General features: G+C 37.9%; 1 protein-coding gene across 11 annotated transcripts in view; it reads right to left on the minus strand.

Annotated features, from left to right (window-relative positions):
• BRAF (B-Raf proto-oncogene, serine/threonine kinase) overlaps positions 1–16,021 on the minus strand; it is a 208,738-nt gene that overhangs the window by 54,094 nt on the left and 138,623 nt on the right. For 8 of the 11 annotated variants that reach the window (XM_055284221.2, XM_055284219.2, XM_055284218.2 and 5 more), the window contains 3 exons: positions 9,019–9,055; positions 4,804–4,940; positions 2,747–2,864 (listed from right to left, as the gene is read on the minus strand). In XM_055284221.2, coding sequence (XP_055140196.1) covers positions 2,747–2,864; positions 4,804–4,940; positions 9,019–9,055 — 292 coding nt within the window. Of the gene's footprint in view, positions 1–2,746; positions 2,865–4,803; positions 4,941–7,475; positions 7,596–9,018; positions 9,056–16,021 lie in introns of all 11 variants that reach the window. The other 3 variants (XM_055284216.2, XM_055284222.2, XM_055284224.2) reach the window with 3 other exon arrangements.

The following is a 16,021-nucleotide window of genomic DNA, read 5'->3' on the forward strand; positions in this document are numbered from 1 at the left end:
GAAAGGGCCGACACAAAAGAGTACACACTATGCACTTCCTGTTGTGATCACAATGGTGGTTACCCTTGGGAGAGAGGTGATTGGCTAGAAGAGGACATGGGAGGGTGTTTCTAGAGTGCTAGTAATGATCTGTTTATTTAATTTTTTTAGAGACAGACTCTTGCTCTGTCACCTAGGCTGGATGGAGTGCAGTGGTGTGATCATGGCTCACTGCAGCCTTGAACTCCTGGGCTGAAGCCATTCTCCCACCTCAGCCTCCTCAATAGCTGGGAGTACAGACACATGCCACTATGCCTGGCTAATTTATGTGCACTTTTATACACAGGATGAGTATCCCTTATCCAAAATGCCTGGGACCAGAAGTGTCTCAAATTTCAATTTTTTTCTGATTTTGGAATATTTTGATTATACTTACCAGTTTAGCATCCCTAATCCAAACATCTGAAATCCTCCAATAAGCATTTCCTTTGAGCATCATGTCAGTGCTCAGAAAGTTTTGGATTTTGGAGCATTTCGGGTTTTGGATTTTGGATTAAAGATACCCAACCTGGCCAGGTGCGCTGGCTCACACCTGTAATCCCAGCACTTTGGAAGGCCAAGGTGGGTGGCTCACCTGAGGTCAGGAGTTTGAGAACAGCCTGGCCAACACAGCGAAACCTCGTCTCTACTCAAAATACAAAAATTAGCCAGGGGTGGTGGTACGCGCCTGTAATCCTAGCTACTCAGGAGGCTGAGGTAGGAGAATTGCTTGAATCTGGGAGGCAGAGGTTGTAGTGAGCTGAGATTGCGCCACCGCACTCCAGCCTGGGTGACAGAGTGAGACCTTGTCTCAAAACAAAACAAAACAAACAAAAATAAATAAATATTCAACCTGTATGTATATCTTAATAAGTTAAATCAACATTGATTTTTCTCAATTATCAAAGTAATACAGTGCTTATTCTATTGTTTGTATCATAAAATACTGCACAGCACTTAAAAAAAGTTTAAAGACATTTTGAAGGTATAAAAAAATTCCCTTAATTATGTCACTCAAAAGTGACATTATATGTTATTAGGCTTTTACACGAATGTAGTGTGAATATTTATGAACACCTGTGAAAACATAGCTTAAGGAGATATATACTAAAATACAGTCTTTTTTTTTTTTTAGACAGAGTCTCACTGCTCTGTTATCCAGGCTGGAGTGCAATGGTGGGATCTCAGCTCACTGCAACCTCCACCTCCTAGGTTCAAGCAATTCTCCTGCCTCAGCCTCCTGAGTAGCTGAGATTACAGGCGCCCACCACAAAGCTGGGCTAATTTTTTGTATTTTTAGTAGAGATGAGGTTTCACCATGTTGGCCAGGATGGTCTCAAACTCCTGACCTTGGGTGATCCACCTGCCTCGGCCTCCCAAAGTGCTGGGATTACAGGCGTGAGCCACTGTGCCTGGCCTAGAATACCGTCATATAAAAAACTATGTTATATATTTCTATGAGCTCCATAATATGGTATCTTATACATACTGCTTTGAAAAATTTCATATACCAAAGACACCTTTCTATATCAATAAATGTACCTCTACCATGCTATTTTAACTTCTATATAATCACATATGAAGGTATAAATTTATCCAATTCTTTTTTTTTTTTTTTTTTTTTGAGACGGAGTCTTGCCCTGTCACCCAGGCTGGAGTGCAGTGGCGCAATCTCGGCTCACTGCAAGCTCCACCTCCTGGGTTCACGCCAGTCTCCTGCCTCAGCCTTTCCGAGTAGCTGGGACTATAGGCGCCCGCCACCACACCCGGCTAATTTTTTTGTATTTTTAATAGAGACGGGGTTTCACCGTGGTCTCGATCTCCTGGCCTCGTGATCTGCCCGCCTCGGCCTCCCAAAGTGCTGGGATTACAAGCGTGAGCCACCGCGCCCGGCTATCCAATTCTTTATTAGTTGGATACATGTTCACTTTCATTAATATTAAACCTTTGATGAAAATACATCCACTACTCCTAATATAATCCAATTTAAAAAGATTTTGTCCAACTAAGAGGCAAATAATGATTTCTATTTTTTGAATTTGCAATTCTTTGATAACTAGTGAGGTTGAACATTTTGTATATATTTACTGGCCACTTATATTTGTTTCTTAATTTTTTTTTTGAGACGGAGTCTCACCGTCACCAAGCTGGAGTACAGTGGAGAGATCTCAGCTCGCTGCAACCTCTGCCTCCTGGGTTCAAGCGATTCTCCTGCCTCAGCCTCCCGAGTAGCTGGGACTACAAGCACGTGCTTCCACACCCAGCTAATTCTTGTATTTTTAGTAGAGATGGGGTTTCACCATGTTGGCCAGTATGGTCTTGATCTCCTGACCTCGTGATCTATCAGCCTCAGCCTCCCAAAGTACTGGGATTACAGGCGTAAGCCACTGCGCCCAGCCATTAAGAACATTGTGACTTATAATACAAATAAAATTATCAGCTGAAAGACTCTAAAAGAAAAAAAAATCCTTTTGAGGACTAGTTAACCTGGAGGAATTCCCCTTTAAAAATTATTACTGTTATAAAATGGTAGGAGTCCCGATTGCTGTGAACAGTTTTTATTTCCCATAATTTTTGTTAGAAACTTTTGGAGGAGTCCTGAAACTAATCAAAACAGTTTATTGATGCAAATAGTGAATATTTTCTTTGATGATATTTTTTACAAAATAAAAGTTGTTAAGCATACCCTATTATGACTTGTCACAATGTCACCACATTACATACTTACCATGCCACTTTCCCTTGTAGACTGTTCCAAATGATCCAGATCCAATTCTTTGTCCCACTGTAATCTGCCCATCAGGAATCTCCCAATCATCACTTGAGTCCCGTCTACCAAGTGTTTTCTTGATAAAAATAGTACAAAAGTCAAGTCAAACCAAACTGAAAAAGAAAATCTTATGTTTCACCCTAAGTACATTATCTTATGCCTGAGAGGGATATAGGAAGAGATTCCCTTAAGAAAAATTCTCTGGAGGAATAGTAGTTAAAAGTATGACTCTTAAAATACAAAACTTAAATTTATGGGACTGTAAACTAGTTCAACCATTGTGGAAGTCAGTGTGGCGATTCCTCAGGGATCTAGAGCTAGAAATACCATTTGACCCAGCCATCCCATTACTGGGTATATACCCAAAGGACTATAAATCATGCTGCTATAAAGACACATGCACACGTATGTTTATTGCGGCACTATTCACAATAGCAAAGAGTTGGAACCAACCCAAATGTCCAACAATGATAGACTGGATTAAGAAAATGTGGCATATACACACCATGGAATACTATGCAGCCATAAAAAATGATGAGTTCATGTCCTTTGTAGGGACATGGATGAAACTGGAAAACATCATTCTCTGTAAACTATCGCAACGACAAAAAACCAAACACCGCATGTTCTCAGTCATAGGTGGGAATTGAACAATGAGAACTCATGGACACAGGAAGGGGAACATCACACTCCGGGGACTGTTGTGGGGTTGGGGGAGGAGGGAGGGACAGCATTAGGAGATACACCTAATGCTAAATGACGAGTTAATGGGTGCAGGAAATCAACAGGGCACATGGATACATATGTAACAAACCTGCACATTGTGCACATGTACCCTAAAACCTAAAGTATAATAAAAAATAAAAAAAAAAAGACTGAAGTCAGTATTAGGATGGAAACAATTTATTTATTTTTATTTTTTATTTTATTATACTTTAAGTTCTAGGGTACATGTGCACAACGTGCAGGTTTGTTACTTATGTATACATGTGCCACGTTGGTGTGCTGCACCCATTAACTCGTCATTTGTGTTAGGTATTTCTCTTAATGTTATCCCTCTCCCCTCCCCCTACCCCATGACAGGCCCCAGTGGGTGATGTTCCCCGCCCTGTGTCCAAGTGTTCTCACTCTTCAATTCCCACCTATGAGTGAGAACATGTGGTGTTTGGTTTTCTGTCCTTGTGATAGTTTACTCAGAAGGATGGTTAGGATGGAAACAATTTATTAAAAAATATAAATTATTTATGGGGTATGAGCAGGAATGTATATTACTGAAATAAGTAAAATGTTTTTATCATCTGGAAGACTTTAAGGAGCAAGATAAGTGCACTATATTTGTGAATAGTTTTGGCTCTAAATCACAAAAAATTTAAGTTAACCTATGGTAACTACTGACAATTCATCTATGTAGTCTTTTACAATCAGTGCTAAATTTCTTCATGTATCTTATCTAATTCAGTTTTTCTAAAAAAAAAAATCAACATATAAAATTACTTTAGTAGGATAAAAGATCCACTTATTCAACAATTAGTAGCCAACACTATGGCTAAAAAGTATTCGTTTTTTATTTTATTTTTAAATTTTATTTTAAGTTCTGGGATACATGTGCAGAATGTGCAGGTTTGTTACATAGGTATACATGTGCCATGGTGGATTCATTCTGCAGAAGAAAGTTGATTTTTTAAATAGGGAAGAATGTCCTTGGTAGATATCTGAATTCTGGACCAGCCTTTTCATACCTTCTAATACTAGCTTTCTCTCTTTTTCCTTACTTTACAAACAGAATACTGTTACTCTTCCAAAACTGCCTTTTACTAAATTATATTACAGATGACAGCAAAAAGCAGTGCTGTAGAAATATGCTTTAAGCAAAAAACTATCAGCTCTTAAATTTATTTAAGTATGGGAACTCTGTGTCACATATGGACATAATATATCTAAAGGATAATATTACATTTGGCTGTGACTTCTAAGAAGAAAGAACTCAGAGAAAAAAAGATATCATATACTCTTACCATTCGATTCCTATCTTCTGAGGATGAAGATGACTTCCTTTCTCGCTGAGGTCCTGGAGATTTCTGTAAGGCTTTCACGTTAGTTAGTGAGCCAGGTAATGAGGCAGGGGGGGTGGCAGACAAACCTGTGGTTGATCCTAAATTAGTGAAAAGAAAAATGTATACATTAAGGAGGAGCAAGTATGTTAATTTATCAGGGGTAGAGGGCTGGGGGATATTTAGACTTAATTTTAAAACGTAGTGCATGTTTAAACATAGACCTTTTGGAAAGGATGGGCCAAAAAGGGGCCTCATTTGGTGATTACAACTATAATTTCTTTTAGTTTTCTGGCCAATTTAATGACCTTTAAGATAGCTGATGATAGACACACACTTTATTTACTGGTGCAAAATCTAGGAGAAAAACAATCTCTCTAAAACAAGACAGAAATATTAAAAATACTCCCAAGTTTCTGTTTCTTTGATGAAAAAATCAAAAAGCAAAATCAATGTAAAAGCCTATATAACAAATACACTTTTAATTAATTATTTAATATTACCTCAACAGCCAATCAATATTAAAAAAAAGGAAACTCCCAAATGGAAACATTTTCTAATAATGGCCATAATGTTGAAAATATCTGACTTATTCATATTAATCACTAAACTCAAATATAATCCTAAACTACATGCTCTACTATTTAAGAGATATTGGTCAGTATCATTGGTTCCTGGAGGCTTCCATTATTAAACAAACATTATTTGTTACCTACAAAACAAAGTTAGTGTAAATAAAGCCAGGCATATTTCTCAAGACCTTCTGAAAAATCTCTGCCTTTGTAAGTGAGAGCTTTGTAAGTAAGCGCTATGGCCTCTCAGACAAGTTACTATAAATACAAATATTCTATAGGTCAAGTGAGCCTGAGGAGTATACTCTCTGGAAGTGATCTCTGTTGGTAGGGTTGCACATCTTTCTCATGGCAAACGTCCTGAGTTAAGGTACAGTAGCACCTGGTTCAGAAGGGTTCAGGGCAGTGAATCTTACTGGGGCCTGAATACGGCTGAGTAGAACTCAGATGTCCAGATAATAGTTCTATATACAGAACAAAATGACCTCAAGAAAATAGATTCTTTTTAAAAAATGACTGCTAGTCTTAAGGAAAAAAAAGAGCCACTATCTTTGAGATAACAAGGATACAAATAACCACATTTAAATGTTTAATCTGTAGAAAATGTTTACCATTATTACATCATATTATATCACCACGTAGAATTTTCATGATCTCATATGCAATTTTCTAAACTAAAATGGTATCCAGAATGTCTATTAAGTAGAGCACAATCCATTTTCTACCTTCCATTGATAATTTTCAACATTATAAAGCCTCAACTACTTGACTAGGCTTCACGGTTATGATCTACTAAGTAGTTTTATTGTATCACTTAATTTAGTTGTATTACTCACTACTGTATGACTTCCATCCCATTCTATGGATTTTCTGAGAAACAGCAGGGCTGAGAGAGCAAAAATCTAAAGCACCATTACTACATTCAGAATATATAACAGATACTAACTAGCAAGAGTCAGAAATACAAATCTTTAAAAATATTTATAGAAAGACATCTGTCCCAATTTTTACTTAAGTTTTTTGTTTGTTTGTTTGTTTGTTTTTTTGAGATGGAGTCTCGCTCTGTCACCCAGGCTGGAGTACAATGGTGTGATCTTGGCTCACTGCAACCTCCGCCTCCTGGGTTCAAGCAATTCTCCAGCCTCAGCCTCCCAAGTAGCTAGGATTACAGGCATCCGCCATCACGCCTGGCTAATTTTTTTTGTAGAGACGGGGTTTCACCATATTGACCAGGTTGGTCTTGAACTCCTCACCTCAGGTGATCCATCCACCTCGGCCTCCCAAAGTGCTGGGATTACAGGCGTGAGCCACCGCGCCTGGCCCGACTTAAGTTTTTACAAATCAATTTAACTACTAAATAGAACATGGCAAAATGAAATGGGAGAATGAAATTATACTGTAAACTTTCTTCTATTAGGACATAATTAAAAGGATAAATTCTCAAATTTCTGAAGTACACTGAAATATCTAAAATATGTTATAAATCTTTTTTTTCTTTTTTAACAGCTCCCTACCTTTGACAAAAATATACACATCCCATACTGGGGGGAAAGAAAAACCCAAAAAACACTGCTAGTATTACAGAATCTGAAAAAAGTCCAAAAGCTTAATAAAATCTCATAATAGAAGTTTCCAATGACACTTTAATTTTCTTAAAAACCACAAAAATTAACAAATATTAAGTCATCAAGAATAATCACTTAAATGCATTAAAATCAAAGGAATCCAGTAAGCTCTTCCCCACCCACCTTATTTATTCCCACCCACTAAGTTTAAGAAATTATCAAGATCAAGAAGTAATAAAATAACAAAAAAACAAGATGGAAATCTCAGGTCAGGATTTTCTTGCTTTTAAAAATTTATGACAGACAGCATACAGAAAGCTTGTGGCAGTGAGTATGTGTGAGAAGCACATTCAGAGCATTCCAGCCAGGCCAAGCAGAAATTTAGTACTGAAAACTTTCACACTTACAAACACACGCTGTGAGGGTGAGGCACAAACAGCATCTGTAGTTTTATATTTAGTTTGCTTTGGGTGAAAACAAGAAAGAAGAGCCCAACTACCTCTGAACACTGGGCCAGGCTCAAAATCAAACACTATTTCACTGGGGACAGAATGTAGGAGGGGACTGGGAGTCCGGGATTGGTATTTCCGAAGACAGCGCATCAGCTGGTTCAAAGGGGCTGTTAGAAGAGAAAGAGAGGGGCAGGCAAACACAGGAAGACAGACACATAGAAGAAATGAAAGAAGTCATGGGGAATAAATAAGATGAATCGAAGCCTGCTTCATAAAATAATTCTGGACCAAAAATCTGCTTATTTTCATAAAATCCCAATGATTTTTTAAAAAGTGACTCATGAAAAGGACAAGAAATGCCACTTGCTTTCAGGTACTAAGCAGGCTGTGTTTATGACTAAGTTAATTTTGTGATGCTAACATGATGGCAACATTTAAATGCTGGATGTATTAGGCAAAATTATCAAAAGCCACAGCTATTAAGACATATGAAAGTCAAACTGGCAGCAACATTAATTGGCAGGTTCATGAAATAACAAACAGGAAAAAAAAAGCTTGTGTAACTATGTGCTATCATCTATACCAAGTCCAGAGTATAGAATGCAGGCTTATTATTATTTTGGTTGCTTCACAGGTATACAGAAACATAACAAAAGAAGGTTTATAACAATGTTTACTCAATGTAAAATATTGTTGAGTCTGGGCTTAGATATTTTGAAGATAAAGAAGGTCACAGTGAAGAGGTCAACTCTAAGCATGATAAGCAGTTATTACAGGTCTTCCTTACTAGGCAGAAGACAGCAGGGAAGGTAAGTGTAAAGGACCTCCTGGAAGAAAACTTCAAGATAGTCTCAAATATATCACCTCTTATAAAACATTATATAGGGTAATGCTTACAAAAAGTATTTTCTTAAGCAATGTTGTCTTATGTGCTACAGTGAATACCAGATAAAAATTTAGTTAGAAATCTCAATTCGGTTTCTCATTTGTGTATTTACTGAACTAAGAAGAGGACAAATGGGCTTTGCCATTATGGGTCTGTTCTATAAAATGTACATTTAAAACACTTCCAGAAAGTTGAAGGGAAGTGGTTGATAATGTCTGACAAACCCCCTCTTCAGAATGATTTAGCAAAGTAAAGTTTTATCTGATTCTAAGGTCAATCTTTAAGTATCAGTGGAGCCCCACAAAGGAAATTTATCAACAAGAGCTTTCAAGATGGTTAGAAATTAATAAAGCGGGTATAATAATTAAGGATCTTTCCTTGGTAAGATATTTTAAAACTGTAGTCTACGGCCATACCATCCTGAACGTGTCCGATCTTGTCTGATCCTGGAAGAAATTTTAAAACTGTAGATAGTACATTTTAAGACTTCCTTTTATGTCCAGTCATCTTTTCTACTCATGTTATAAATTAGTTAACATTTTGTTAGAGGTAAATGACAAATACTACAGAAAAAAAAATTTTGGGTTACGCTACACATTTTTCTCTGTGTCTGTTTCTTGAAAGAGGCAAGTATAAAGGAAATAAGCAGCAAAGCAATTGCAGTTTCCTTGAGTTTTTTTAAAAAACCTGAAATCACTACTTACCTCCATCACCACGAAATCCCTGGTCTCTAATCAAGTCCTACAAATAAATAGTAATGTATATTTATTCCAAGCAAGCATATAATCAGAAAGTAGTGATAACACTGAATTTTCCACTAACATTAAAAGAATTATTTTATTAATTAAAACAATACATAACTATTACACAAAACAATTTGGAATTATCTATTGAACATAATACAATCTAAATTTTGAAGCACTTGCCAATGTAAACCTATAATGAAAGAATTATTAGTCCTAATCAAATGTTGATGTCCATTTCAGGCCATTCAAAACCAATGGCTTCCATTATCCTCAACAATCTAATGCAGGAGCAGAAAACCAAATACTGTGTTTTCTCACTTATAAGTGGGAGCTGAATGATAAGAACAAGTGGACATATGGGGGAAACAACACACATTGGGGCCTGTCGGAGGGTGGGTGGTAAAAGGAGGAAGAGCATCAGAAAGAATAACTAATGGATGCTGTGCTTCATACCGAGGTAATGGGATAATCTGCGTGGCAAACCGCTGTGGCACATGTTGACCTACGTAACAAACCTGCACATCCTGCACACGTATCCCTGAACTTTGGAAATAAATAAATTTTTAAAAAATGGCTTCATCAATCCTTAAAAAAAATTATACTGGCGCATATTAAGAGCGATAAAAATGTTCATATCCTTTGATTCTGTAATTCCACTTCTGGGAACTTTTCTTAAGGAAATAATTCAGAAGAAAAAGTGATATGCACAAAGATGTTTAGTGCAACATTATCCATCATACTAAAAAGTTAGAAATAATTATTTCTCTATTAGAGGCATTTTGACATATTTTGGTCAAGAAAATTATGGTGTATCAATTTAATGAAGTATTATGCAGCTACCAAAATAATTATGAAGCTTGAATCATGAAACATGTTTACAGTATAATTAAAAAATATAAAATTAAAAGTACACTGGTTACAATCATAAAAATATAGATGGGTAAGGGCACACCAGAAGAGGAAAGAAACAAACGGCTCATAGAAAAGTTTTGTTAAAATTTGTCCTTTTTTTTTTGAGACACAGTTGCTCTGTTGCCCAGGCTGGAGTGCAGTAGTGTGATCTTGGCTCATTGCAACCTCTGCCTCTTGGGTTCAAGTGATCCTCCTGCCTCAGCCTCCTGAGTACCTGGGACTACAAGCATGCACCACCATGCCCCGCTAATTTTTGTATTTTTAGTAGAGACGGGGTTTCACCATGTTGGCCAGGCTGGTCTTGAACTCCTGACCTCAGGTGATCCGTCCACCTCAGCCTCCCAAAGTGCTGGGATTACATGCATGAGCTGCCGCGCCCGGCCACTAAAATTTGTCTTTATTATTAAAATATAGCTCTTTATGCACCGGGTGTGGTGGCTCAAGCCTGTAATACCAGCACTTTGGGAGGCAGAGGCGGGTGGATCACGAGGTTAGGAGTTCGAGACCAGCCTGGTCAACATGGTGAAACACCATCTCTACTAAAAATACAAAAATCAGCCAGGCATGGTGGCACATGACTGTAATCCTAGATACTCAGGAGGCTGAGGCAGGAGAATTGCTTGAACCTGTGAGGCGGAGGTTGCAGTGAGCTGAGATTGCACCACTGCACTCCAGCCTGGGTGACAGAGTGAGACTCCGTCACAGAAAAAAAAAAACAAGAAACTATATATATATTTAGCTCTTTATTAACAACAACGGTAGTGGGGACAGTCGCTACTGTTAATGCAATTTGGGCCTTGATAGGTAGAACTTGCATTAGTCTGTTTATTTAGTTTAACTTAAATATGAGGGATTGAATGGCCCCAAATATCTCTGAACCGTCTCTGCAAATAGACAACTTTTTGTTTAGAGGCTAAAACAAAGTAAATTCTTTAAAGATGTATTTCTATCATGTTTAATGTATCATATAAAGTCTTCAACATTTTCTACAGAATAATCAAATACATACCTGAAAACAAGGTGATAGGAGTTATATGGCTACCAACAAATATAAAAATCCCAGTGATGTCATTAACTTTCCATTCTTGAGAGCTTACAGTCTCATTGGAAGTAAGATGCACACATTGGAAGTAAGATGGAAGTGAAAACCAAATAATTTAAGAATAATTGCATAAGAATATGATAAAAGAGATGCCAAAGTTTGTTGCTCAATTGATTGCCAACTAAGTGATCCAAGTGATAAGATTTTGAGATGAAGTCTTGCTCTTGTCACCCAGGCTGGAGTGCAATGGCACGATCTTAGCTCACTGCAACCTTCGCCTCCTGGGTTCAAGCGATTCTCCTGCCTCGGCCTCCCGAGTAGCTAGGATTACAGGTGACTGCCACCATGCCCGGCTAATTTTTTATTTTTGGTAGAGATGGGGTTTCATCATGTTGGCCAGGCTGGTCTCGAACTCCTGATCTCAGGCGATCCGCCTGCCTCGGCCTCCCAAAGTGCTGGGATTACAGGTGTGAGCCACTGCACCCAGCCGATAAGATTTTTAGTGCTATGTATGATAACTATAGGACTTGGTCACTGGTAAAGCAGTCAAGGAATTACTCTGAGTTGGGGTTTCAGAGATAGAGAGGCATGTAGAAAAGCAAAGGGTCTTTTAGATGGAAGGAACTACAAGACAAAGGCCATATCCCTTTCTTTTCGGTTGCATCAGCTCTGAAACTCCCCACAACTATGGATTAACCAAATTTTGCTTTCTCCACTCTTAATAGTTACTGCTAGTAACAACATAAACTTAGATTCTTTAATTCCGAATGTGTTCTTAAAGCTCCTTGACAATCTTTACTCATTCTAGGTTACAAAGGTTCTTCTAGCATTTGAAAACTGGATATTTCAACTTTTTTCCCACTCTTTTGTAGTTCCTTCTCTTACTTACATCCCTTCCCTTCATCATAATAGAGAAAACAAAAGCCATCAAACAACGTTTCTGCTCTAATATCTATAACTATTTGCATATTAATATTAGCTCTAATTTCTGAATTCCTATTATGTACCAGGCATAATAAGCAATTCAAACCACTATAGAAGGTAAACTCTACTAGCTCCAGGATTAAATAATTGCCCAACATCACACAGTCTGTAAAGAGTTACAGAGCTGGCTATGTCCATCTTTAATTCTTCACAGTCTCTGAGAGACATAATTTCCAAGCTCAAGGAATTTTACTACATCAATCATTCCCTCTCTTGTTATCTTCAATTTCTCTTCACTGGCTTCTTCCTCTCCAGTTACAAATATACTAATGTCTCTTACATTAAAAACAATTGTCCCTTGGCTGGGTGCAGTGGCTCACGCCTGTAATCTCAGCACTTCGGGAGGCCGAGGCAGGCGGATCCCTTGAGGTCAGGAGTTCAGGACCAGCTTGGCCAACATGCCGAACCCTACTAAAAATACAAAAATCAGCTGTGCATGATGGCGGGAGCCTGTAATCACAGCTACTCGAGAGGCTGAGGCAGGAGAATTGCTTGAACCCGGGAGGTGGAGGCTGCAGTGAGCAGAGATCACACCACTGCACTCCAGCCTGGGTGACAGAGCAAGACTCTGTCTCAAAAAACAACAACAACAACAACAACAACAACAACAACAACCGAAAAACAAACAAACAAAAAAATTGTCCCTCAACCCTGAATCAAGCTATCCTCTTTTGTCATTCCTTCATAGCCACGCTTCTCAAAATTAACACTTAATCCTACTTCCTCACCTGCTGCCTTCTCCTCTTACTGGCCCTCTAAAACAGCTCTCAATGAAGTAAAGATGACATTTCAATTGCCAAAATTGATAGTCATTTCAGTCTTTATCTCATTTGAATCTTAATGGCAACTGACACCAACTACTTCGGTATTCTTGAAACCCCTTTTCTTCCTTTGGCTTCTGCAACCTTTTTTTCTTAGTTTTTCTTAGTTATCTGGGGCTAGACTTAGGAAGAGCCAGCCCATAAAGGAGACAGAGAGTCTCTGCCTGCACCTCCAATGTTAATGTTTATAAGGGTTACGTCTTCTCCCCTTTTCAATTTACATATGCTGTTTGAGTAATTTACATGCATTGCTTTAACTGACATAAATATGCTAATTACTCCTAAATCTGTATCTGTAGTCAAGGTCCTTATATCCAACTGCTACTGGATTTCTAAACCTGAAAGTCCCACAGGCATCTTAAAGTCAATATATCCTCCCAAAAAGCTAAAATTTCTGCTTCTGCAAACCTTGTTTTCCTTTGATATTTAACAAACGGTGCTATTTACCAGAAACTCGGTCTATAAGCTAAGTATCTATAAGCCAGAAACCTGGCATTATCCTCTACTTCTCATATTTTTCACTCCTCTCCTCTACTACAAAACAGTATAGTGGTTAAGTATAAGAGAGAAAGGCCAGGTTTGAACCCACTTCAGTAATTTATCAGCGGTGTAATCTGGGTATGTTTCTTAACCTCTGTAAATCTAATTTTCTTAACAGTAAAATAAAGATAATAATAGTACATAACCTATGAGTTTTTATGAGGATGAAATAAGAAAGTCTATGTAAAGCACTTAGCATAGTACCTGTATATAATAAGTATTCATAAATAGTAGCCATCTTCAACATGATTCCTAAGACTCTTACCACTAATTCACTAATTCATAGTCTCCCTCCCCAAAACACACTCTTCCTCAGCACCAATGCTATTACTTGAGTTTAAATATCATTTCTTGTCTGAAATACTGTAAAAGCCACATTATTGACAGTCCTGCCTCTATGTGTTTCCCATTTCATCTATCCTCCACACTACCATCAAAGATTTTTCTAAAATATAGAGCTTATGACTTCCTCTCACACTCCAAATTCTTCAGATTCCCTAGCACTACTTTAGATTTCAGAGTAATACACAAAGCTTTTCACTGTAGATATTACCTACCTAGTTTCACCTTCCACCATTCCCCAAGCCTTCTCCTGGACCCTGAACTTCAATATCAACTATTAATTACATTCCATGTAAAGGCACTTCTATGCCTTTCATTTCCTTAACAAATGACTTTCCTAACCCTCTTATGTAGTGTACTCCTACTTATTCACCATAATCTGGCTTAAATGTTGTCCCTTCTCTGCTCAATATTCCTAGATCCAACCAGATGGAGTTTATTACCCCCTTCTCTAAACTACCATTATATATTTTGTAATTATATATTTAAATGTTTGATTCATCTATTAGAAAGTGACTTCCTTGAGGGCAAAGGCCATGTGCTAATTCATAAATAATTCTCAATTGCCTAACACAATGCATAGCCCACAGTTATTAGTAAATCTTTTTAATGGAATCATAAGTGCTTGAGCATTAATAAAAATGCTAAAGAGTTTGCACTTTATCTTGTAATCAATGGTAAGTCACTAAAAGTTTTGGAACAAGAGAACAGATGATGCTAGAGGTGTAAAAAAATTCTGACAGTTGCAGAAAGAATGGAAATGGATAGAGAGAAATCAATGGCAGAAAATCTATTTAGGAGATTAATGTAGTATATAATTCAAGTGAAAAAATATGGGCCCAAATGGCGGCGGTAATAAGTAAAAACCAGTTTGAGATGCACATGAAAAGGTGATACCTTGTGACTGGTTACAAGAGAGGATGAAAAGGCAAGATATAAAGATGACACTCTAAATGAAGCCCAACAGACCAAGGAACAGTGGTAACAATCAGAGAAAAAGGGAATAGTCTAAAAGGATGATAGCTTTCAAAGTAAAGATGAAGGTTGCAATTTTGGACAGACTGAAAACAACTCTAACCTGGACATATGGTTCAATTTCTTTTTTTTTTTTTTTTGAGACGGAGTCTCACTCTGTCACCCAGGCTGGAGTGCAGTGGCGCAATCTCGGCTCACTGCAAGCTCAGCCTCCCGGGTTCACGCCATTCTCCTGCCTCAGCCTCTCCGAGTAGCTGGGACTACAGGCGCCCGCCACCACGCCCGGCTAATTTTTTGTATTTTTTTAGTAGAGACGGTGTTTCACCGTGGTCTCGATCTCCTGACCTCGTGATCCGCCCGCCTCGGCCTCCCAAAGTGCTGGGATTACAAGCGTGAGCCACCGCGCCCGGCCCATATGGTTCAATTTCTTATAACACATTCTCCTTTTCCCCTTTCTTCCTTTGTTTTTAGGTCTTGCTAGATAGAGGTGAACCTTACTAGTTAAGGAAAACTAGTACTAGAAAAAAGTCACTTAAAATGAATCCAATAAAAATAGAGAAAATTTCTTAGTAAAAAGTGGGAAGAAAGTCTGATTTGCAAATTTATCTAAAATAACAAAATTAAAATTTATAATACAGTTTTTCTTTTATATTAATATTTAATAAAATTTATAGTTCCAACTATATGCTAATTTTAAAATAAACACAGAGAGAATCAAGTTTTTGTTGGTCATAATGCCAAGCTTATGATAGCACAAATTGAAATTCTTTTCTTTTGAGACAGGGTCTCACTCTGTTGCTCAGGCTGGAGTGCAGTGGTGCAATCATAGCTCACTGCAGACTTGACCTCCTGGGCTCAAGCAATCCTCCCACCTCACCCTCCAGAGTAGCTGGTACTACAGGCATGCCTCACCATGCATGGCTAATTTGTTTTATTTTTGGTAGAGATGGGGTTTCACTATGTTGCCCAGGCTGGTCTCTAACTTCTGGGTCAAGCATGCCACCCCTCTTGGCCTCCCAGTGTTGGGATTACAGGCATGAGCCACTATGCCTGGCCTGAAATTCTTAATTTCATATCCACCTCTTATAGCACAATCACTTTTATAAAAGAACTTAATTCTGCCAAGGGCTTCTATCAGTCCTTTGATATTTAAACTATTTTCATTTGAAGATGACTTTTACAGAGATAGTATCATAAGGGAAAAAAATCAGAGTGACTGTATAACTCGGTGTCAGTGAAGTATTTAATGCCATCAGAGAGAAACCAGAAGCTTTTCTGATTTGTGATTCACAAGAAGCTTATCACTTAAAACTGTGATAAATGAAAAATGGCACTTATTTCTGAT

Source organism: Symphalangus syndactylus, chromosome 6 (assembly GCF_028878055.3).
Source record: "Symphalangus syndactylus isolate Jambi chromosome 6, NHGRI_mSymSyn1-v2.1_pri, whole genome shotgun sequence".
Classification (NCBI taxonomy): Eukaryota; Metazoa; Chordata; class Mammalia; order Primates; family Hylobatidae; genus Symphalangus; species Symphalangus syndactylus.